Genomic DNA, 23,799 nt, shown 5'->3' with positions numbered 1-23,799 from the left:
ATAGTCGCTGAATGAGAGAGAAAACCATGAGCTAAATAATAGATGTTACAGTACTGCCGCACTGCAAACAAACCACTCACACTCACAGTGCATTTATTGACATGCTCTTTAAATCATCTGCTGTGTTGCATCCTTACACTTACGTTTCCTACTTAAACTTGATGAAATTATGAAGTGCTGAGTGCTCCATATTAAACTTCCTCCCAACTTGGATTTGTACATCCAAACTCATACAGTATATTATGCTGACATAAATTAATGAATAAATAAGTATTGTATTACCAAATCGCTTGGTGTACAGCATCTCTCCAAGATTGTGCGGAGCGAGGGAATAAACAGCCAGAATCCCCTCATCAGGAAAGCCTCTCTGACTGCTGGGTATGAACACAGCCAGGAGCTGGCCGTCTGCTGAGATGTCACAACTGGCATCGTTGTAGATCTTACAGTTTGGTACCAGGACGTTGACAGAGGCTGGACACACAGGCACACACCCACAGTCAGACACAAACACACACATCAAAAAAAGATTAACTACATCCCCACAAATTAGAGAAAATGTGTTTGTGTGTGTGTTTATGAGAGGGAGGTACCTAACCCTCACACAGACAATATAAGCATGACAATAAAAAGGACAGTATTGGCCTGCTTGTACTTTTACGGTCTGTGTTAAAGGCTGATTGTGTATAGGTGACAATTCTCCTGAGAATTCAGATTTGAATCAATATCTACTAAAATATTCAATATTAGATCATCACACAAGTGCAGACTTTATGGCATTAGTTGAGGGAACAACAAGGCCATGTTCATTTAATTATACAAGCAAAACAAAAAGTTTATATACTGTTTTGGGGGGGAAAAAGAAGAAAAGTTCTAACACGTAGCCTAGTTAATGCAGTAAATCCCTGTTATAATGAGTTTGGAAAAGAAGATAATTCATACGTTAAAGTGATTAATTAACACGTGTTATCTTTGTTTCTTTCATGATAACAATGTGAGCCGATTTCAACATTTTGATGTAACAGCTGTTGCCTCAAAACATCGAAATCCGTTTGTAAAGGAAAATCTGTCATCCATGCAGTCACATCATCTCTCTTTTCATCATGAAAACAGTCTTCTGAGTTACAATCTCTGGATAATGGTCATAAAACAAGTGCAAAAGGGGAGGGCGCAAACCCAGTAACTTTGTGAGATATTCTCTGAAGGTAGAATAATTCAAATGAACGTAGGCTTCAATTTGTATAATAATAAGCATTGATTGATGACATGGATGATAGTAAGATATTGAAATCGGTCCAAAAGAAATCGTATAGATGCATTCCTAGGTTGTCTGTATTGTTATTACTGATGCTGTGACTTGTGTGTATAATAGTGTTGTTTTATTGTGTTACCGTTGCTGATCTCGGGCAGGTCAAACTTGGTAAAGTCCCACCACTGTAGTCTGTAGGTTGTGTTAGCGATGTTACTGGCTACTGCTGACTGGCCGTCTCCGATGGATGCACCTGAAATTAAAGCAACCACTGTGATTAGTCCAGACTGGAGAGAAACATGCATTGTTAATATGCCCTGTAAAAACTATTCATATTGTGTTTAACCCTTGTTATTTTATGACCTTACGTGGTGTGAAAATGTTTCCCCCTCCATTTAGTAGGGCAGGAGAAGAGGCTCCTCCAGCACCTGAACGAAAATATTTCAAAACCTGTTTTTTTTAGGACACTTATGGTGTCTAGTTATGATTTCTACTCGTTGCCGTGGTCAACTAATGTCCCATGGGGTTAATTTTTAATGATTTCTTGCACCAACCCATTCACTTACTACACAGGAAAAAGTCTTCTTGAAGTAGCATAATGAGGGGTTATTAGTTGACCACGGCAACAAGAAATCGTAACTAGACACCAAAGGGGTCCAAAAAATAAAAACGGGTTTAGAAAAAATGTCGGGTGCTGGTGGAGCCTCTCTCATGCCCTACTACTCCCATCACATTCAAATAAATACAATTGTAGCATCTGGTATGTGAGTGCACGCACACACATATACCAGCTAGCACCCTGTTGAGAGGTATGTGTGTGTATACCAGCTAACAATCTGTTAACAGGTGTGTATGTGTGTGTCTGTGTTTGTGTGCACACGTGCATGTACATTTACCAGCTAACACTCCATTGACAGAGGTGTGTGTGTGTGTGTGTGTGTGTGTGTGTGTGTGCGTGTGCATATACCAGCTAACACTCTGTTGACAGAGGAGTGTGTAGCGAGGCCAGGCTGTCCTCTCTCATGGAAGATTCCAGCATACGGCAGGTACTCGGGCAGCAGGAAACGCCTGGCAGTAATCAACCAACACAATCAAATATTTTAGAAACTTTACTACTTTACCCAATCTGAGCCTGGGTTTTAATTAAATTCCTGATGTAATACTGTAGCTGTAATCCCCTATTATTAGTTGTATAATTACTATTGTTATTATTGAATGGGGTAAGGTAAATGTCAACTGACCGTGGAACAAAGCGCCCCAGTGAAGGGGCAGACATTCTTGCATTTCGTGGCGTCCTGTGTCTCACTCCATTATCACTGAAACACACACACATACATAGGTCAATAAACTATACAAACACAATAGAGCTACAATAAAAACAATATTACTACAATTAAAACTACACACAGTGTATTGGTATTTTCTTTTTGATCTCATTAGTGTCCCCTATTGTTGGTCTTTTGTTGTCTGGTTGTCAGATATTGTTGTCCGTCCGGTGTAGATAAATGTCGATACACAGAGTCACCGAAAGCTTCAAACACGGGCAACGGTGTCTGTTGGAACATGGGCAACTGTCTTTTGCAATACAACAGGTACAGTATATACAACAGGCGGGGCATGTTCCTGAGTAGGTCAGTACCAGCCCAACGGGTACAGGTCTGGTAATAATAATAATAAAATCACACCCGTGTGAACTGAGCGGTGGTCGTGGAGGCTGCGCAACAGCAAAACAAATATATATATATACCTGTGTATGTATATATTATAAAAAATATTAAAACAATATTAAACAAAATATTAATAATAAAATGCATGTCACTCAGGCCGCCACTGGTATCCATCCGTGTGTGTGTGTGTGTGTGTGTGTGTGTGTGTGTGTGTGTGTCTGGTCTGGCCTGAACAACAGCGCCCCTCCCTTAACATGTGTGGTCAAAAAAGGTACTGTAGGCTTACTAGGCTACATACAGACAGACACGGACGGACGGACGGACGGAGACAGACAGACCCACACACACGGCCACGTATAGGAGCGTTGTGACCACCGCTCAATAATACGACAATGTTATGCCCTGTTGTTGAGGTATTCGCTAGGCCTGTGCAAAAAAATCTGTTTACTATATTATCGTGATGTTAATGCCGGCGATTCAATTAACCGATTCTCAAAGTCCAGAATCGATTTTCCCGATTTTATTTATTTATAAAAAAAAAAAAAACCTGAAGGTAAAATAACCACTTTCAGTCAGAGTAAGTACAGGTCCTAAAGGAACAGTTTTAGGTCATGAGGATGTCATAAAGCTAGCACAGTGCTTCAGGCCTGCAGCACAGCGACTTTTTTGAATTTATTTTTATGACTGTTGTGTTCTGTGTTTTCTGGCATCTTGACCAGGAACATGTTGTTGTAATGTTGTACCACTGGCACTTTGGCTGAAATAAATGTCAGAAAGATTGACTGACTTTATTTGGCTGCATTGATTTGAAGTATATGATTCAACTTTTAATGTTTTATATTGTTTAGAATTGTTTTAACTCATTTGTAGCCGATCCCGCGAATACTCGTGAAATATTAAAAAAGGTATCTAGAGTGCCGATCCCGCGATGTCGCGGGCTATTTACTGTATATACAAAGCTGGCAATGGCTACGTACCGTCCGTTGAAAAGTGCTGGCACGGGTGGAATCGCCGATTCATCATCATCGCGCATCCATGTGCACACAATAGTGATCCCATAACATGGAAGCCAACGGTCTTTCTCATCTTTAATGTCCATTTTCTCCAAAAAACACTTTTGATGCCAAGGATGGCATTGGATTCTCGCTAAAATAGCAAAAGTATAAAGGGATCCATCTTCCACCCTGTTTACATTTCGACCACAAGTATTTCCGGGTGAATCCGTCAAGTAGGAATTCGTTTAGTTAGCTCGATCTACTTCCGGCCTTCAAAATAAGAGACTGGCCGCGAACGGAGCAGGCTGCAGGCACGCTGGACATTTAACCCTTTCATGTCTGAGCATTAAATGAGTTTTAAAATGTTTCAATATAAAAAAGCTGTACTTTTTGGGGAAAAATCGCAATAATCGTGATTCGAATCGCAAATCGCAGGAAAACGCAATAATCGTGATATAATCGAATCGTCACCCTATGAATCGAAATAGAATCGAATGGGGAGGTAAGTGAATCGTCACAGGCCTAGTATTCGCCACTGTGCGTTTAAGCGTAAGGTATGTAAAATTATTCTCTGCATTTACCCATCGTAACTATTTGGAGAAGTGGGCGCTATTAATACAGCACCCGGGGAGCAGTTAGGGGTCAAGTGTCTTGCTCAGGGACACATCAACAGACTGGGGGGGGGGGTCAACTGGTAACCTTCCGATTCCCAGGTGGCCTCTACTCACTCAGCCTCTGCCGAGTACACTTCAGAAGAAATACTACGACAGGCCAAACGAGAGACTGCCTATGAGGAAGAAATTTGATCTGTTCCAAGTCAGAGAATACTGTGAAGATGAACAAGCATAAGTGTTGTTTTTTATAAGCACTTCATGGAGAGAAGCTTGAAAAATAGCAGAGCATTACAGTATATTTTATACTACAGTATAAAATATAGTATTTTACAATTACTCTGAATAACCTAAATCAAAGAAACATCAATTGAAGCCATTTCATTTGATTTCATGGAACCAACTGTGATAATGATACTTACTCCAGCTCCTCAAAGTCCATGTCACTGTTGTCCATGGAGCTGGATGGGGTGCTAGCTGGGTTGTCAGATGAGGAAGACAGGGTCCGCAGGCGGTTCTGTTGGTACCGTAGGGAGCGCTGACGAATACTGTCCCGCCTGGACAGGTACTGGATCATCCTCTGGGCATAGTAGGCTGCTGGGGACAGCCTGGACAACAAAAATATAAGTTGTTAGAAGGTTGGGGTTGAGCTGAATATTCGTCTGTGTCATGGCATAATTGTCTTGCAGCCAAACTTTACATGCCACAGAGGCATCTTTGGGTGCAAATATGTACAATCAAAGGGAGCCTCTGCACACCTTTTTTATGTATATAGTAAGCCTTTTTATACACCTTTTTATAGACCTTCTTTAGGTGCAGATATGTAAAAAGATAGGTTGAGTTTAAACTGATGAGGTTTCACAGGCAAAAGAGAAGCAAAGGAGCACTAATATCCATTATCCTACTATACTGTAGAATGACGAAACCTGTCTGTCTGGAACTGTGTTTTCTCCTCAGTGGGATGACCAATCGATCTGAACTTGAACACGGGCATTGACCATTGGCATATGATATGAAGACAGTGAGCACATATTTTCCTTTTCCTTTATTTAAACTGTTTATTCGTGTTTTTGTGAACGTTCCACTTTGACTATGGGATCTGTAGTCATGGTTTCAGTCCAATAGCCTGGATGGACAGTGGGTGGGAATGACTGGGTGGGTATGGACTAGTAGTTATACAATAATTAACTAAATCTCTGTGTTACTCTGTATCAATGTTGACAAGATCAACCTCTTCCTACTACCGCTACTGTGCAACATAACTGTAATCCTCCAATCACTGCCCAGATTTGGGTCATGTGATCTTTTCTGTCCTGAGAATTCTTCTGAAACAATGGAAGCCGTCCCAAGCACACTGGAATGAGAAAGAAGGGGCTTGAACTGATAATTTTTCTCTTTTGCAAGTGAATGTTTGGAGAAAAACTGCTGGATGGAAATGATTGAATATAAACCATTAACACATTTTAGATGTTTATTTGCTGTCAAATGCGTCAGTGAGTAGATATATTATAGATCGCATGAGGTCACGGTCACACTATGCGTTGCTACGGTAATAAACTGGGATACAACTACATAGATGTGCTGAGATTACAAGTTTTACTGTCAAACCACCACTGCACCTGCTGCCATTGTATTTCTGAATGTTTCCTTGCCATGTTATCACAATGATATTGTCATAAACAATGTCAATATTGCTCAGGTCGATTCATACAAATACTTGGGCGTGCATATTGACAGCAAGTTATCATGGGATGTCCATGTTAATCATGTGTGTACTAAGATCCAGCAGCGACTTCACTTTCTCCGTAGGCTCAGGGTGTTTGGTGTCCAGCAGAGAGTGATGTTGCTTTTCTATCATGCTGTGATTGAGAGTATTTTCTGTTATACAATTTGTGTGTGGTTTGGTAATTTGACTGTGAGGTCAAAAGCACAGATTAATAGATTAGCTTGGATTGCACTGAAGGTGATGGGTGTGAGGGAGCACCCCACCCTTCAAGCAATATTTGAGGAAAGTGTAGTTAAGAAAGCTAAGAGAATAATTGCTGACCCCTCTCATGTCCTTCATTCTCTGGTAGAAGTTATAGAGTCCCAGTTAAAAACAAGAAAAGACATCTGAACAGATACAAATACTCATTCATTCCCATATCCGTTAATCTGCTAAACTCAGGCCGTTAGTAGGGTGTGATGACTCTAGTGTAATGTAATGTATGCACTTGACCTGTATTGTCAGCACTGTGTGTTGTGCACTATTCGTTGTAATTTACTTTCTTTCTGTCTGTCTTGTCCTGTTGCATGTTATGTAGCAGCCTGCATGTCCAAGACAAATTTCCCTCGGGACCAAATAAATGAATCTTGAAACAATGGTGTGGAAACCCATTGTCTAGTAGTTAAACTGGTAGACTTGATTAACAAATATATACTGCGCTAATGGCCTAGTGGTTATGGCACATACCCATAGGCACTAATGCCTGACAACCAATTGTGGGTTTGATTCCCAAGCCTGACTGCCTTTTTTGCGTGTTATTCCCTGTCTCTCTCTCCACTATACTATCCAAAATAAAGGAAAACGATTTAACTCCAGCACGGGTGGGCAGGTGTGGTGTGGTGTGTGCACTGTGCATGAGAGGAGCACGGGACCACTGTGTCCGCAAGTTAGTTTCACAGCTCTTTGTGTGGGAGTTCAATAAAGCCTTCTGTGTGAAAAGCTTTACCGTTTGTGTTTACGTTGGTTTCATGTGTACGTTTGCAAGTTAAGTTTCGAAATTTGCACGCGGGCGTAGGAGTCCCCCCCACCCCCCAGCCTCCCCCTAGGCTAAACGTTATCCTGGTTTGGGTTAAGGTAGGTGGGGTTGGGATAAGCACCAGGCAGGGTCGGGTAGATGGGTCAAGTAACATGTGACATGGTCAGGGTAGATGGGGTTGGGGTAAGTACCTGGCTGGGTCAGGGTAGATTGGGTGGTCTCTGGATCCAGCCATATCATATCTGGACAGAGACAACAGAGATGACTCCAACAGTCTCCTATAGGAAACAAAGCACACAAAGCCATGGCTACTAATGCACTGACTCATGCTAATAAAACTATTTAAAACACAAGGCAAAGAACTTCCCTCATAATATGGTGTTGTGGTATAAAAAAAAACGAGAACCCCTGATCTAAAGCAACGTGGCTTCTAATCAATCCATAATCGTGCTCTAACAAACAATTTATACTTTTTCAAAGCTTTTGACTTTGTGTGATTTTCACTATACATTTTAAATTTTCATTGCAGTAGTTTCCATTGAGCAAAATGTTGTTTGACGAGTTCATCTCCTAAGGTCTTACCTCCTAAGTGAGTCTTCATCAGGGGGGTCTACAGGCATCTCTTGGCTTAAGGCCTCTGAAGGCTCCACAGAGCGGCCGGAGGCCTGGCGGTAAACTCTCTCCCACTGAGCGGTCTCCTGGTTGTACATCAAACCCACAGCCTGCTCTGCTGGCTGCCCTGATGAGGGCGGAGCCAGTCCATAGGGCACTCCTCCTCCTCCTCCTCCTCCTCCTCCTCCTCCTCCTCCTCCTCCTCCTCCTGCTCCTCCAGAGGAAGGCGGTGTCAGACTGAAGGGCACTGCTCCTCCTTCTCCTCCTCCAGGGGAAGGTTGCTGCCCGTTGTGATCCCGGAGCTCCCGGAGCGGCCTCCTCTCCTGGGAGGCCTCTGCTGGCCTCCTGCCGCTGTCCACCCTCTCCCACAGATTGGGGGAGGCGGGGGCGGAGGCTCGGAGAGTGGAAGGGTCCACGTTGGAGGTGGACGTGGAGGAGGTTTGGCTGGTCCGTTCCCAGCGCTGGGAGTCATGATTGAAGGTAAGAAGGTTGTGACAGGCCCGACACCGGTTGAGGTGCCCACGGGAGGCTGGGGGTGGAGGTGGTGTGCTGTCCAGTGGGTGAGAGGGAGGAGGGGGAAGGGGTGGTTGGTAGTGAATAATGGTTGGGGAGGAAGAGGAGGAAGAGGAAGGCCCGGGTCTGTCTGGGTCCAAATTATTATTCAGCAGCTCTTGGCTCGGCTCCTGGGCACCCCCAAGCGGTTCCAGGTCCTGCATGCGGTCGAACTCTAGGAAGTAGCGGCTCAGGTTACACTGCAGCACATTGCGAAAGGAAACAGGGTTACCGCGGTTGCCGTCCCAGAAGGGGTGGTGCCCATTGCTCGTGCCAGCCCCTCCGCTCCCCCCTCCTCTGTGGAGCGAAGAGCCAGGATCGGCCCCTTGTGGTGGGAAGCCCCTACCCTCAGAGGCAGAGGTGTAAACGGGGGAGGAGGCATCTTGCTGACGGAGAACCGACAGGAGGCTGACAGAGGAGGAAGAGGATGTCCTTGGAGGCAGCATTCCTCCTCCTATACCTGCTCCTCCTCCACCTCCTACTCCACCTCCTGCCACCCCTCCGTCCCTCACATTGAGCAGGGTGCGTGTCCAGTATTGACCAGGTGCTCTGGGGGCGGTCTGCGAATCTTGGCCAGTTGGTGGTTGGGGGGGCACGTGGCCGACTGGAGGCTGGGGGGGCAGGTGGCTGGCTGGACCAGGGCGATGAAGAGATGAACCAGCGCTGTAGTAGACAGACGTAAAGGCAGAGGGTCGGTCAGAAGGCTGCCTAGGCTCCGTACGGGCAGAGGAGAAGGTGGAAGAGGACGGGGGAGGCTGGGGGGGTTCAGGGGCGGGGACAGCAGAACCCTCAACAGAAGTGACACGATTGGCTGAACAGCGGATACATGGACACGGGTGTCCTAGGTGCTGCGTGCAGCTGGGGTACTGCACCAGAGGCACGCTGGGAGGTTCTCCCCCGCTCCCAGCCTCTGCGATTTGCCGAGCTTGATCACCTCCCCCCTGCCCCCCTGAAGAGCGGGAGGATGACAGAATGTGGAGGAAGTTGTGGAGGATAGGGGTTCGTCGGACCGGCTGCGACGGCAAGAAGGAGCGCTGTCGGAAATGAGGCATTTCTACACTGTCCATGGGAACCTCAGAGTCATCCTCATTCTGAAACAAACAAACAAACAAACAAACAGTCCAACTGTCAAGTCTTTCCACTCTCCAGATGCAATTAAAGGGCCACTTGGACGATGTTTAACATGAATCTCCATAAACAACGTAGGCTGGCAAGAGTTCTTCCAGAGCCTCTGGTGGTTAGATTTTTAACAAAGAGGATCAAGGTTCAGAATAAAAGAAAATCAACAACAGGGCAGTTCTCACCTGCTGATTGGAGGGATTCACTATAGCCGTCAGCAGGTTGTGGCCAAGAGGATCAAACCTCACCAACCTGAGGAATAACAACTGTCAACATTCAGGACATCAAATATATATAAACTCCTTGATTAAAGGGCTTTGCACACAGACGCGTTTTTTTGCACGGAAAAAAACTGACTATTTCATTTTTTTAAAGAAAGCAATGATTCTCTATGACCTCATGCACACCGGCTCCGAATTTGCCATGCGGCAGGTGGCTGCGGCAGTGCTTTTTTCCCCCCGATTGAACCCAGTTCGATTCGTATGTCTTGTCGCATGTGGTAAGAACTCATCACTCCTTTTATGACTCCTTTTTGGATCTGCAGCGCGGATTGCGCACAGCATTGCACACCAAATCCAATGTGTTTTAATCATGCGGCAAACGGAAAAAAGCAATTGTTGAAAATCGCGCCTGTGTGCAAAGCCCGTAAAGCATGTACGTCTATTCATCCATCCTACCGGACTCTCTCAGTATCGCTGCCCGTCTTAACAACCGCAAAGGGCTCTGGGCGACTCCAGTCCCAGAAGTGCAGCTCGTTGTTGGTAGCAATAAGGAGGAGCTGAGCAGTTGGGTGGAAGGCCAACGAGGCGATGGCAACGTTACTCTCTGTGAACCAACTTTCACTGCCTCCCTGGCGACACACAGATAAAAAGCACAAATGTTATTACCAGCCTAACGAGCAATCCAACCCATTTACCCCAAACATATACCAGCTCTCACTCATCGTGAATCTTCTTCAGTGAAGTCAGAGGTAAAGATTGGATTGATGATCAAAAGAGTCCAAAGTCAGAAAACAACCACAATGATATATATTTAAAATAATTCTATACGACAATAATATCATCACTAGTCCATACCCATAACAGTGGTGTAGCCAGGATTTTCATTTTGTGTGGGAAATGTTTGGCTATTGCATAATAATGATGACTAATTCTCAAAGCACAGTAGGTTAGACAGCAGTAGGCAGATAAATGCAAAGTTGCGAACATGACGTCTTGCACAAATTATTGAGACTTTAAAATTGCGATTAGGAAAACAAAGTTAACAACTCAATGTGGCTTGCACTTGAAATGTCTAAAATTTAGTAGTTCAAAAATTAAAGGGATATATTTCACTTTCAAACATGTTTGGGGTCATTTTAACGTCTACTCAGGCTTTTGTGAGTACCCCAGACAGTTTTTTAAGTTGCTTGATAGCCTTGATTCAGTATTTAGATATTTGACATGACGCCTTCCTATACAAACCCATTGTAACTTCAAACTCCCATTTTAACTAATGATGCATTCATTGAAAACAACAGTCCTTGGTTCTGGTGAAGGGCCATGTTTTTTCAATAACTTTTTTTCATTAATTGAATATATTTTTATATTATTTCATGTTCCCCCAAAAGTATAAAAAAAATCTATGAAAAGGGTCATTGAAAGAACACTGCCCTTCACGCATTAGAAGGGACAATATCAGTCACAATGTCTATATATTTCAGAGATTACCTCAGACTAATATTGAGTGTATTTTAACAATGATAGTTTTACTTACAGTAAGTATTATTTTAGTTAAAGTACTTACATGCAGATCCCAGATTCTGACTTCTCCATCAAGGCACCCTGAAGCGACAAGGCCTGGGATGGTGGGGTGAAAGGTCACACACCACGGGGTCCTACGGTGTCCCACTAAGGAATGCAGGCACTTCCCTGTCTTCACCTCCGTTATGTAAATGTTATGATTGACATGTGTGGAAGCCATAAGGGTCCTATTGAGAGAGAAATAGCCTTTTAAGCGCTTTTATGTGCTAGATTTTATCTAGCACATAACCGTAGACATATACTAGACTAGCATTGAGGAATACACATAAAAGTATAGCATCTTGCCTCTGGGACTTGGTCAGACACAAAAGCAAAACAGCTCATCAGGACATCCCTTAAGAAATGTTGAATGTCATCCATACTGACTAAACCTGGGCCCTATTCTTAGATCAATATTATTGGAAATGGTCCCTTCAGTTGCCACATTTCTTGTTTGTACCCCCCCCCCCCCCCCGGAGAGCACTGGAAGCATATAAGCCTGTAATTAGCAAAGCATATAAAAATGTTTTTTAATTGTAATTTGAATAATGGCAACTTGCCCCACGATGCAAACACGAAACAATCCAGAGGTAATTCCAAAAAAATGTACAGAACACCCTCCCTTTGTTTGTGGTCAAACGTATCTGAATATACAGTAAGGCCCAGGTTAAAAAACAACTTCAAACTACTAAACCATGAAACATTTGAATTGAACACCTTACATTTCTGGTGCCCACGAGACTAGGACTTATTGAGCACGTCTTCTATCTTGTGGCCAATACATAACCAAATGGCTTAGCTTGTGGTGGTGCTTGTAATGTCCATTTCAGTGAACTAACGATGTGGTGTCTAGTGTAAAACACTATCGCAGGAGCAATATTATGTCACGTGTAAAGCCCTCCCTCCCGTCCTCTGTATGTGGGGAGAGGACGGGGGGCGTGAACGAAAGCGTGAACGTAATGGGTTTCAGGAAGCGACGATCTTGTTCCTGTTCACGGCAACAAACTAGTTATTTAATCGTTCATGAACGACCCATCACTATTAGCTTGAGAGATCTTGTAGTGACAAGACATAAGATGGGACCCTGACATCCTGATGCCGTGGGCATGGGATATATCTTGTGGCCATGAGACAACTACCTGAACCAGGTCAGGTAGGGTTACGGTAAGAGTTCAGGGTTTAAATTATGTGTAGGAGTTAATTTAAGGTGTTTAGGGTTAAGACAATTATTATAGTTTATGGTTACATTAAAGGGTAAAAGTTAAGAGTTAAGGGTTTATGACTCACCGGTCAGGGCTGAAAGCCAAGAGGAAGGTTGAGCGAGGACTATCTGGCAGCTCCACTTTCTGTTAGGAACACAAACAAACACAAGACCCAGTCAAGCGGATGAAACACAAGTAGCCGCAATCAATGCTCTATTATACAATTGTGGGATTACTAAGTGAACACCATAGCCGAGGCTGTGCAGGCATGGCAGTACAGGAGACAGGAGTGAATATCTGCTGTGCAAACTAAAGTACACAGAGTGTAGTATGAATAGTAATAAATGGCGTGAGGCCGTGAGCGCAGTATAAGCTACTGGAACTAGAGAAAATGAACAACTATTAGCATACAGTGTACATGAGTGACACCAAACACAATTTATATTAACTATTATTTGGCTTTAGAGGCCTTATTTTGACATAAATTGATTTAATACTTAATTGTTTATAGACGCAGTGAAATCAAAAATAGGTTTTTCACAATGATAATATGGCCATACCTAACAGTGGATGAGTGGAAAAAAGTGTAAAATGTTAGTGTTTGTGTATTATAATGAAACAATTAGAGCCCTAAGCCCAGCCCCTAAACAAAAACATAATGCATGATGACGAACATCAAGTCTATTTAATAATTCACGAGGTCAGAATGACTGACAGGTGCCTGTGTCTCCCCCGCCTCCCCGTTCGTCCTCTCCGCACAGCGGAGCCAATATGTTGCGCTGGCTTGCCTCTGGTTCAGCCAATCACAAGTCGCGGCTGACATCTGATGTCCTATGAACACAAATTTGTTTCCGTAGCCGCTGCCTTGTCAATTTATAGTGCGACGCTGTGATACTGAGCGCCGATCGTCAGCCCGCCCGTCTTTACATATCAATGTCTTCAATGCATTATGGCCTGCCTACTTTTTGACTGTCAAATCACATTCCTCCTTTCTGGACTGTTTCACGAGGAACCTTAAGGAAGTGGAGCGAGTGGAAAACTTCCCTTTCAGCTCGACTTTAAGACGTCAGCAGACACACTGTCTCCAGCCGTTCCTGGGCGAACATGTTCCCGTTTTCCTTGGGGGTCCATTTCATTGCTATATGTTTAAGTATCGACGTGGAGAAACATGTTACTCCCACATTGTTCCACGACATAATCTATGAAGATAGAGAATTATAGTGGCACATGAATGGATCCCTGACTAGTTAAGAAGAGGGCTTCATAAATGCCATTATCCCAGACCTGATCGAATGTGCCCTTTATATCTCGTGCAACAATGCACACAACAACTTTGTCAAGGATGTCGTTTCCAGGTCTGGGACAAAAAACTGAGCCGGTTGGCTGTGCTGTGATTTTTCTGGACCCATATTGTTTAGCGCAGAATCAGATAAGGCCATGGAGGAGGAGATAGCCCTGTGATGGTTTGATTACAGTGGATTCCATCACGTTGCTGTTGACAATAAGGGACACAATAAAATAATGAAAACAAACAATAATAGATCACTGGCAAGGTGCTGCTCGCTTCCTCTCAGCCCTGCTGGCTGCATTCCCAGAATGGCCTGCTACCCTGTCCAATGTGTCCAGGGGACCCTGATAGCCTCAGCAAACAGCTGCTAGGCATGATGCCACGGTGCCACGGTGGCTCTCCTCCGTTTGGGGGAAATTGAAATATCGGAATATAGACAGGTTTCTTGTTTACAAACATTGAGACTAAATGCACAGTTGACTGTATCATGTAATCAATTCCTACCAATCCCCAAACCTGTTGTTTTGGGGAGCGCTGGTTTCATTGGCTAATTTTGGTACCGACCCTGCGCACGCATCTAGATCTTATCCGTGTAACGTGGACCAGAAACCCGTCCAATTGAAACCATAATAAACATGTCAAAACAATTTCAAATGTTTAAACCATAGTGTTCAGTATGTCTGCTTCAAATAACTGAATTGACCGTGTCAACTAATTGTCCTCTGACACCTGGGTCAAATGCCTTCAATGGCAAAGTAGGGAGTACCACCTACAGTGGTACATATTTTGCATTAACATACCCTTCGTTCAGATGCAGGTCATTGGACAGTGACAAAAGCCATCATGAACAAAAATGAATTAACAAATATCCCACTCTGCTCTTGCTCAGCAGCATCAGTTTTAGAAAAGTAATTTATGTTAATGAATAGAAAATGTGAATTAATTCACCATTACCTTTTGACATCTTTATTGACAATGCGGTGTAATGTGGTAACAAATATAAGGTACAGTTGCACAGCACACCACTGTCATAGGAATAAAAATGCAACAAAGATGACTGCAGTCTTTTACAGTGAAATGTGTAGGGCTTGCGCTGTTCTGGACGTCTGGTGTAGCTGATACAACTGACATCATTTGGAGCCGTCCGGAACATAGACAGTGGTACATGCACAGTAAATTGCATATAATGGCTCAAAATGATTTGCATTTCATGCACCCTTTGTATTGCACTTTACTGTACAGGCTATTTGTTGAGTTGAATTGTTGAGGAAACATAAAATTAACAACTAAGGACTGGACTCATCCAATTGTCAATTGCCAATATATTCGTCCCATCTGTGACAAAAGCATACAAAAAAGGTTTTAGAGAAGTGGTCATAGATTAGTAGGTTTGGTATTCGTAGTACGGCCCCCATCTAGTTATTACACTGGCCCTGGGCACAGTCCGAAGAAAGAGAAAAGAGACAGCGAAAACATCACAACCAGATCTTATTTTATTGTTGTTTGGGACACGAACAACACAATCCTGAGTTATTTTTTTGTTCAATCTAAGTTTTTAGATATTTTAGTATTTCAGCATGCTACAACTGATCATATGATGCATTTTACATCATATGATGCATTAGATCAGAGGTCTTCAACAGGGGGTCCGGGACCCCTAGGGGGTCATCAGAGTTACTACAGGGGGTCCTCCAAATCTTTGTGTGATAGGAACTTTTTTTTCCTCCTTTTTTATGTTGACTACCTGAACCCTAGCGTCCATATTCTGAGGACTTTAGACAAAAATAGCCGATCTACAAGCTCACAACGCCTCGCAGCAGAGGTTTATTGTGTAGAGGGGAAAAAGAGCAGACTAAGTACAGAGTGAAAGGTCAAGTTTATTATGTATTGATGGTTCAGGTGGTTAAATATCTGAAAACACAAATTGACATGAATCCAAAATACTCTGATGATTGTGCTGTCAAACAATGAAACTATATGGAATCTATGAACAGGTTGTGGGGGTCCCTGCTTAATCTCTCTCTCAACTAAGGGGTCCTTGCCCTGAAAACGTTGAAGACCCCTGCATTAGATGAAGCAATATCATGCTACAAAGCATCATATGACCAGTTGTAGCATGCTGAAATCCTAAAATATTTAAAAACACAGATTGAACACAAAAAATAACTCAGGATTGTGTTGATCGTGTCCCAAACAACAATAAAATAAGATCTGGTTGTCCCAGAGGTGAGGTGGTCCTTTAAGTTCCACAATATAGGGAGGTGCAAGAATATTAAATGTCACTCAACGTTTCACTGGGAGCCAGTGGAGAGAGACTAGGACCGGTGGGACTCACATTTATATGGAATGGTTAGTTACTGTCACAAATATGGAAGTGAAAAATTGCAAATATAACCTTTTGCAATTGAAAACATTTCTTTGGTTTACCTGACTCTGCCATTTCATCCAGCGCACTTTTTCCTCAACTAGTTGTTGCAGGAGTCTCTGGGAGCCGAAAGACTGAGAGCCACGCTCCCGACTGGACAGAATCCGAACGGAGTTCCTCTGACGTGAAGCCATGCTGCCGTCTGTCTGGGAAACACTCACTCCTTCTGCTGCTAAAGTGTCGCCATGCAGAGAGTCACCTAAGAGGGAAACACCAACATCATGTTCTAAGACCAACCCAGTGCTTTCTCAATAATACACCAGCTGCAAATTATGCCAGGCACCGTCAAGTTAGAAAAGATAATTCAAAGAAATCTACAGTGACAAATGTACTATTTTTGAGCGGTGGTCACAACGCTCCTATACGTGGCCGTGTGTGTGGGTCTGTCTGTCTGTCTGTATGTCTCCGTAGCCTGGCCCTGCAGTAACCTTTTCTGACCACACGTTAAGGGAGGGGCGCTGTTGCGCGCACACGCGCGCGCACACACACACACACACACACACACACACACACACACACACACACACACACACACACACACACACACACACACACACACACACACACACACACACACACACACACACACACACACACACACACACACACACACACACACACACACACACACACACGAGTGTGATTTTTTATATTAAGAATGACAATAGGAAACTTGAGTGGGTACAGTTGGGTTGCATTTATCCCTTAGTAGTGTTTAAGATTTTTACTTTATGGTGTGTAATAAGTAATAACAGATTCTATTTTACTTCATTGTGTTTTACAGGGATTGACACTAAGGTCTCAGAGGAACTTGCCTGTCGGGCAAGTAGAGGTCATGTTCTACTTGCCCAATGGTCACGCCCACTTGCCTTAAAAGTAAATCGAATCGTCCATTATAAAATTATACGTTAAATATGAATTATCGTTCAATTTAACACACTTTGTTTTACTTTCTGGGGCTGTGCGATAGAAAATCTCATACATAATACAAGGGGTTGACACTAAGGTCTCAGAGGCACTTGCCCGTCGGGGCAAGTACAGGTCATGTTCTACTTGGCCAAAGGTCACGCCCATCTGCCCGAAAAGTAAATCGTCCAATATAAAATGATAGGTAAGAGTTTAATTATAACTAGAAATACTGTTCCTTCGAAACAGTGTGGGCTCGATTCCAACCCAACAAATAGGATACTTTAAGGTACTGTAAGGTACAGTACCCTACAGTATTGTACTGTACCTTACTATACTGTACTGCACCTTACTGTACTGTACTGTACTGTACTGTACTGTAACTTACTGTACTTTACTGTACTCTACTGTACTTTACCTTACTGTACTTTACTGTACTCTACTGTAACTTACTGTACTTTACTGTACTCTACTGTACCTTACTGTACTGTACTTTACTGTACTCTACTGTACCTTACTGTACTGTACTGTACCTTACTGTACTGTACCTTACTGTACTGTACTTAACTGTACTCTACTGTACCTTACTGTACTATACTGTACTGTACTCTACTATGCCGTACTGTAACTTACTGTACTGTACTCTACTGTACCTTACTATACTGTACTTTACTGTACTCTACTGTACCTTACTGTACTCTACTGTACTTTACTGTACTCTACTGTACCTTACTGTACTGTATTGTACTTTACTGTACTGTACTTTACTGTACACTACTGTATCTTGCTGTACCTTACTGTGCTGTACGTTACTGTACTTTACTGTACTTTACTGTACACTACTGTACCTTACTATACTGTACTTTACTGTACTCTACTGTACCTTACTGTACTCTACTGTACTTTACTGTACTCTACTGTACCTTACTGTACTGTATTGTACTTTACTGTACCTTACTGTACTGTACTCTACTGTACCTTTCTGTACTGTACCTTTCTGTACCTTACTGTACTTTACTGTACTCTACTGAACCTTACTGTACTTTTACTGTACTCTACTGAACCTTACTGTACTGTACATATTCTATGTGTTCTAGATCTACATTTTTGATTCTGTGTTTGGGAACCAGCAACTGTCAAATGGACTCCAACTGTAGTGGAGTATATTGAGTGCATATACATATTGGCTAACAATCCCAGATCACATCTGTCCTCCACTATGTCTATAACCAAGGCGTTCTTCTATGTGGCCACTCCAGACTGAGGAGTGGAGCATGGCTTTTATTGTGTTTGTGGATCTGACTTGGAAATGCATTGGTTTTGATATCTCCCTGACAACCAACAACAACCACTAATATGGCTGACTGTCCCTGCGGGCTCTAGGATATATGGCTATGGGATTTACATCCCATCGCCCGGACTTGATTCTTGATCACAGCTGTGTAATCAGTAGAGTGGAGAGGGACATTTATTTATAGTTTTAACTATAACTATAGTTTTATACATCACACAGCTTAGATATTTGGATCAAATCAGAGAGCAGACCTGTGTGAACGCATTGATATAAATAGCATATCTGAAGTGTGAATATTGCAGCCACAGCGCCTTAATATAAACATGGGTCCCTTTCCTCACTAAACCCATTGGAAATGCATTGGGTGCTTAAAGTTAAACATTTTTATTTTTTTATAATTATACTACAAAACATTTCAAAAAGAAAAATACACGCACACTTGTCCTCAGTAAGCTGAACACATAAAAATTTGAATGGTGTTGAAAGGTGTAAGCGTTTAAGAGATGAAGCGCGCCAAAGTTTTGAGGATACTGACTAGTATAGAAATAAATAATGAAGATAACATACGTGTGCTCGCCTTCCAGGCGAGCCCACAATTAACGCTGAATTTAACCCTTATTTCTTTTCTTTCTTGGGCTGTGTGATTAAAAAAATGTCATACCTCAATACTTCCAAATCGTGACATATCTATGATTGAATATGTTTCACACTTGTTACATTATAGGTAAACAGTGCTCTTATTTTACATTCGACAGATCAGAAGACTCTGGCCACGTTCAGGTGTTTAGACAGATATCTTGCGTTGCGTTTATAGATGGTTGCATCCCCTCTCAAACAAGCACTTGCCCTGAAAGCAAACTCCACCTGCCCGAAAGTTTTATTTACCTGCCGGGGGCAGGTGGGCAAGCCTTAGTGTCAATGCTTGCCTGTAAATTTATATCCAAATTCCCACATAGCTATGATTGAATATGACTGAGTTCACACCTATTTTATATATAGTCCACACCTATTTTATATTCTTTATATATAGTCCACACCTATTTTATATTTTTAAGTGTACCAACAGTGCAAACAGCACGTTAGATAAACAGTGCTCTTATTTCAAATTCCACATTTTTTTACATATACTTTGAGTGAAACCTATGCGCCACATTGCCTGCAGGATACGCTCTAGGCAGGGCAAGTAGACATTTTTTATGCAGCCTGAGAGTAGAATAGAGAGAAAGTACTTGCCTTGCAGGTCAAGTAGGAAAAAAGCTTAATATCGGACCCTGGAGTAGCTGCAGACAGACACAGAGATAAACGCATGATCTCCTGACAGAGATAATAATATAGTAGTCCTAGTGCTAAGAGGAAAACAAATTCCCAGAAAGCTTGCTGGGCCACCGTAGGTCTACACTGTGCGCTTTTTGTTACCTTATAGCCCAAGTCCAGCCTAAATCTCATTTGTGGCCTATAATATTCAGATTGGACAAATCAGATTTTGAATACATTCCATAGCCTTGTTCAGACTGCATAAAAGTAGCCTGGGATCGCTTCCAATTTCAGGCTTTTGATCCGGTCGGGAGCTGATGGCGTCCTATGTAATTTTGTAGCCAAAACGGACTACACTTTGGCCGGAAACACCAACCCGGAATCAGTTTTAACCCGGTTAGCGCATGCGTAGCCTGGTGACGTGAGGTTAGCGCATGCTCAAGTAGTTGTTGTTTTGGGTTAAAACTGTTTCCGGTTTGGTGTTTCCTGCCAAAGTGTAGTCCGTTTTGACTACAAACGACGTAGGATGCCATCTAGTCTAGACCGGATCAAACAACCTGTTTAGTGACGCGAGGTTAGCATAAAAGCAATCAGACTCCAATCTGGATAGGAAATCAGATTTGGGCTGCCGGACTGAATAGGGCCTAAGTGCCAATTATAAAATGATTGCATCATCATTATGAAAAGAATATGGAATTAACGAGGAACGCCAAGCAAAACTGTTGCTGCCCACAAGGAGAAAAAAAAAGAAAAAAGAAAATACAGCAAAGCAAAAATACTGTGAAAATACCAAGCACAGGCAGACTCCACCGATTGCACATAACATGTAATCAACTAACTTGCCAACTTGTTCATCACAGTGTTATTGTTTACTGCTTTTGGGGGTGTCAGTGCCTGGACTGGATGCAACCACTAAAGCCAGGGGGAAATACAATTCTGACAATCTCACTTCTACAAACTATGCTGCCAAATAGGGCAGGCCTATCCTACTTTAACCCATGCGGCCATGCCATCTATGATCAATGCCACATCACAAAATCATATTGTTCCCAAAACATTGTCTACTGTGCTGTTGCTGTGTATATATAGTTATTTGAGGAATAGTTAAAGAATGTGCATCTTTCACATCAATATTCAAATTCATTAAATTGTATAAAACACTGGATGGTAATTCAGTGTTCTGAAAGCACATAAATTAGAACAAGCACATTAAGCTTGCTCTATATGAGAAGTGCCTTTAGATAACTTAGGTTGTGATTTGGTTCTAAAATAAAATGTACTTGACCTTCTGTGTGTCCCTAAAACTGCCCGAGAGGCAATGGTAGGTAACACATTACAGTAGTTCTAGTTTTAGAATATTTATTTCACAAAATGGCAGTCCAGATGTTAGTCGTTGAAAGCAATACATTTGGGTCTATTACTTTATCTAGTGTTATTACATTATCCAGTGTGTCATGGTGTCAGCAGTACTCTTCCTGATTTGAGCTCCACATGTGTTCAGGAGATGCCTTCCATTACTAAAATCTCCTCAGGCCTTTCCCCTCACCACAGTCTCAGCCCAGAGCCACAAATCCAAACCAACAAACCCAACAGCTGCCTGACGGGGTGCATGCAGGGCTCTACCATTCAGTTATATTTAAAGGCTAATTTAGGCCAAATGCTACAGTGAGAAACTGTATGTGAAGCATCGCTTCAACTTCTCATTTTATGTCTAGGCCTAAATCAGGCCTTGGCAACCAAAAGGTAATTTAAATTGTAAACGACCGAGGCTAGATTTTGACAAACAGGCAGGGTTTAGCCTTGAACCAGAATACACACACAACCCTTGGCAGGCTTGGCCGGCCCTGCAAATTATTTTAAACTGTAATTCCAAGAAAGTTAAGAGACATCCACACACAGATCAACATTGTGCTCTGGTAATTAAGATCATCATAGACAAAAAAGAGAGCACCATTTAATTGTCATATCTTACTGCTTGATTTGTTTCTCCATTGGTTTTCTGTTTTTTATCCAAACAAAACAGAAAATAACTTAAACATTGACACAAATAATAATGTCTGAACAAGTTTCTAAAGAAACTAAAAGATTAAGTCTTTCCTGTTGGACTCTTGGCTTGCATTATGAAATTAAAAACTCTCATTTAGCCCAGTCAGAGGTGTCTGTCTAATGGTTCTCTGCGGTCTCAAAATGTCTAAAAAATAGAGCAGTTCTCTCTCTCTCACAGAAGAAAATGGAAGCCTGCCTGTCCATCCAGATGTGCAGCAGAGGCAGAGCAGACCAATCATTATCTCTCTGGAATAACCTACATTCATATAATGGAGTCTCTGGGGAGAGCACAGATTAATTTGATAAAATAATGGTAATTTCTGTTCTGAAAATGAAAGCCTTGATACGTTTCCTTCCTGAATCCATACCACTATTGGTGGTGGTAATATTAGTACACGTACAAGTACAGTACTAGCAGTTGTAGTTTTCAGACAAAACTATTTTGATGATGTATAAGACTTGGATAATGGCACTGTTTAATCTATTTACTTCAAATGTACTTTTTATTTCTTGAGTATTTTAATTTTGTTTCAGCCTGGAATTAAGTCTACCGTTTCCTTTTCATATACAGTATTCAGCAGTTGTCATTGCTGACAACTGGGCCAACATTAGATGTCATAATCTGACATCTACATGGTTGGCATCACCTACAAATACAACCTTAATTCGAAACATACTTACTACCAGGTTTAACACATAATCAAAAATGTACATATTAAGTCAGACACCATCGTTTGTTTGGTGGACACTGGCCAGCAAACAAGCATCCAAATGAAAAATATAAGTACGTTGTTCATGTGTTGACGTCATGTAGCTAATATAACAGATTAGGTTACATTAGTTATAGGTGTTAATTTGGCGTTAATTAAACGGTAGCTAGTGTTATATCCCGCTTTATGCTAGCTGATGAACCAGGGCTACATTTAGAGACAATTCCGGTTATAGCCAACTAGCTAGCAAGCTGGGGAAAAAAACGAAATATCAAACTGGCTTGACACCAAGACCAAGTTCGGTAATACATAATTAAACCCAACAATGTCAACGTTGTGCGAAAGCAAACAGATATGAAATAATAAGCCCCGAAGACACAAGGCCTACCTTCCTTTTTCACCGAGCTGTCTTCAAACTGACCATCGCAGGCGAAGCTAAAGACTAACAGACTAGGCTAGCTAGTTAGCTTGGATAAGAGAGAAAACGTAGCCGTTGTAAACGACAAGCTGTCCGCTGGAACATCGGAAAATGTAACAATAGAGCTGACCGCTAACGTCCACTGGAACCAAAATGGACAACGGTCATATTATCATCTGACAAAGGCAACGTAAAAGTGTTTCCTAAAAGACATTGGGGCTGCCGACCGCCTACTGCGTAACTAGCTAGCCTAGCCTAGCCGAGCTAGCTTCAGGGTAGACAGGGCTGTCAACAGAGCCCAGAGTCCATCGGTCGCAACTAATCGAACGGTTGAGTTGGTTGAGTTACCAGTCAGCAGTAGGCAAATAGCAATAGGCATTATGGAAGTTATATATTTATTTTATTTTATTTTATTTTATTTTATTTTATTTTATTTTATTTATTTATTTATTTATTTATTTATTTATTTATTTATTTATGAAATAGACAATCTACAAGCACAACTTGGCTGGTCAGGAGAATTCCATGTCTTTATGATGACACTGATAAAGATAATCAACACAAAGATAATCATGGCATGACATGACAGTTATGATAATCATGACATGACAGTTATGACATGACATGACACTCATGATAGGGGTGGCAGTGGCTCAAGCCGGCATCATAGTCGCCTGGGCGGTGGAAGGCTTTACACCGCGGTGTAGTCTTTTCGAGTCTTTTTGAGTCATGAAACTACAACGTTACATCATTCCTCGCGGTGGAGAGCTTTCCACCGCAAGTCCCAACACATCTCTCTGTTTTTGGAGCTGTGTGGAACACAAGCTCCCCTATACGTGGCCGTGTGTGTAGGTATGTGGGTATGTGGGTGGGTCTGTGGGTCTGTATGTAGCCTGTATGTAGTAACCCTGGGTGACCAGAGAGGTGCTGTT

General features: G+C 42.4%; 1 protein-coding gene across 1 annotated transcript in view; it reads right to left on the bottom strand.

Moving 5' to 3' along the window:
• ambra1b (autophagy/beclin-1 regulator 1b) overlaps positions 1 to 23,090 on the bottom strand; it is a 29,500-nt gene extending 6,410 nt beyond the window's left edge. Inside the window, exons 1-13 of the mRNA XM_080737517.1 lie at positions 22,838 to 23,090; positions 16,242 to 16,438; positions 12,612 to 12,670; positions 11,329 to 11,512; positions 10,221 to 10,393; positions 9,729 to 9,795; positions 7,843 to 9,515; positions 7,452 to 7,538; positions 4,942 to 5,127; positions 2,488 to 2,562; positions 2,214 to 2,314; positions 1,389 to 1,499; positions 283 to 471 (exon numbers count right to left, since the gene is read on the bottom strand). Coding sequence (XP_080593643.1) covers positions 283 to 471; positions 1,389 to 1,499; positions 2,214 to 2,314; positions 2,488 to 2,562; positions 4,942 to 5,127; positions 7,452 to 7,538; positions 7,843 to 9,515; positions 9,729 to 9,795; positions 10,221 to 10,393; positions 11,329 to 11,512; positions 12,612 to 12,670; positions 16,242 to 16,373 — 3,037 coding nt within the window. The 5' untranslated portion in view covers positions 16,374 to 16,438; positions 22,838 to 23,090. The remainder of the gene's footprint in view (positions 1 to 282; positions 472 to 1,388; positions 1,500 to 2,213; positions 2,315 to 2,487; positions 2,563 to 4,941; positions 5,128 to 7,451; positions 7,539 to 7,842; positions 9,516 to 9,728; positions 9,796 to 10,220; positions 10,394 to 11,328; positions 11,513 to 12,611; positions 12,671 to 16,241; positions 16,439 to 22,837) is intronic.
• Between the last annotated feature and the right edge of the window lie 709 nt (positions 23,091 to 23,799).

This window comes from Nannobrachium achirus (assembly GCF_963921795.1).
Source record: "Nannobrachium achirus genome assembly, chromosome: 11".
In the NCBI taxonomy this organism is placed as follows: Eukaryota; Metazoa; Chordata; class Actinopteri; order Myctophiformes; family Myctophidae; genus Nannobrachium; species Nannobrachium achirus.
This window is presented reverse-complemented; position numbering and strand designations above follow the sequence as displayed.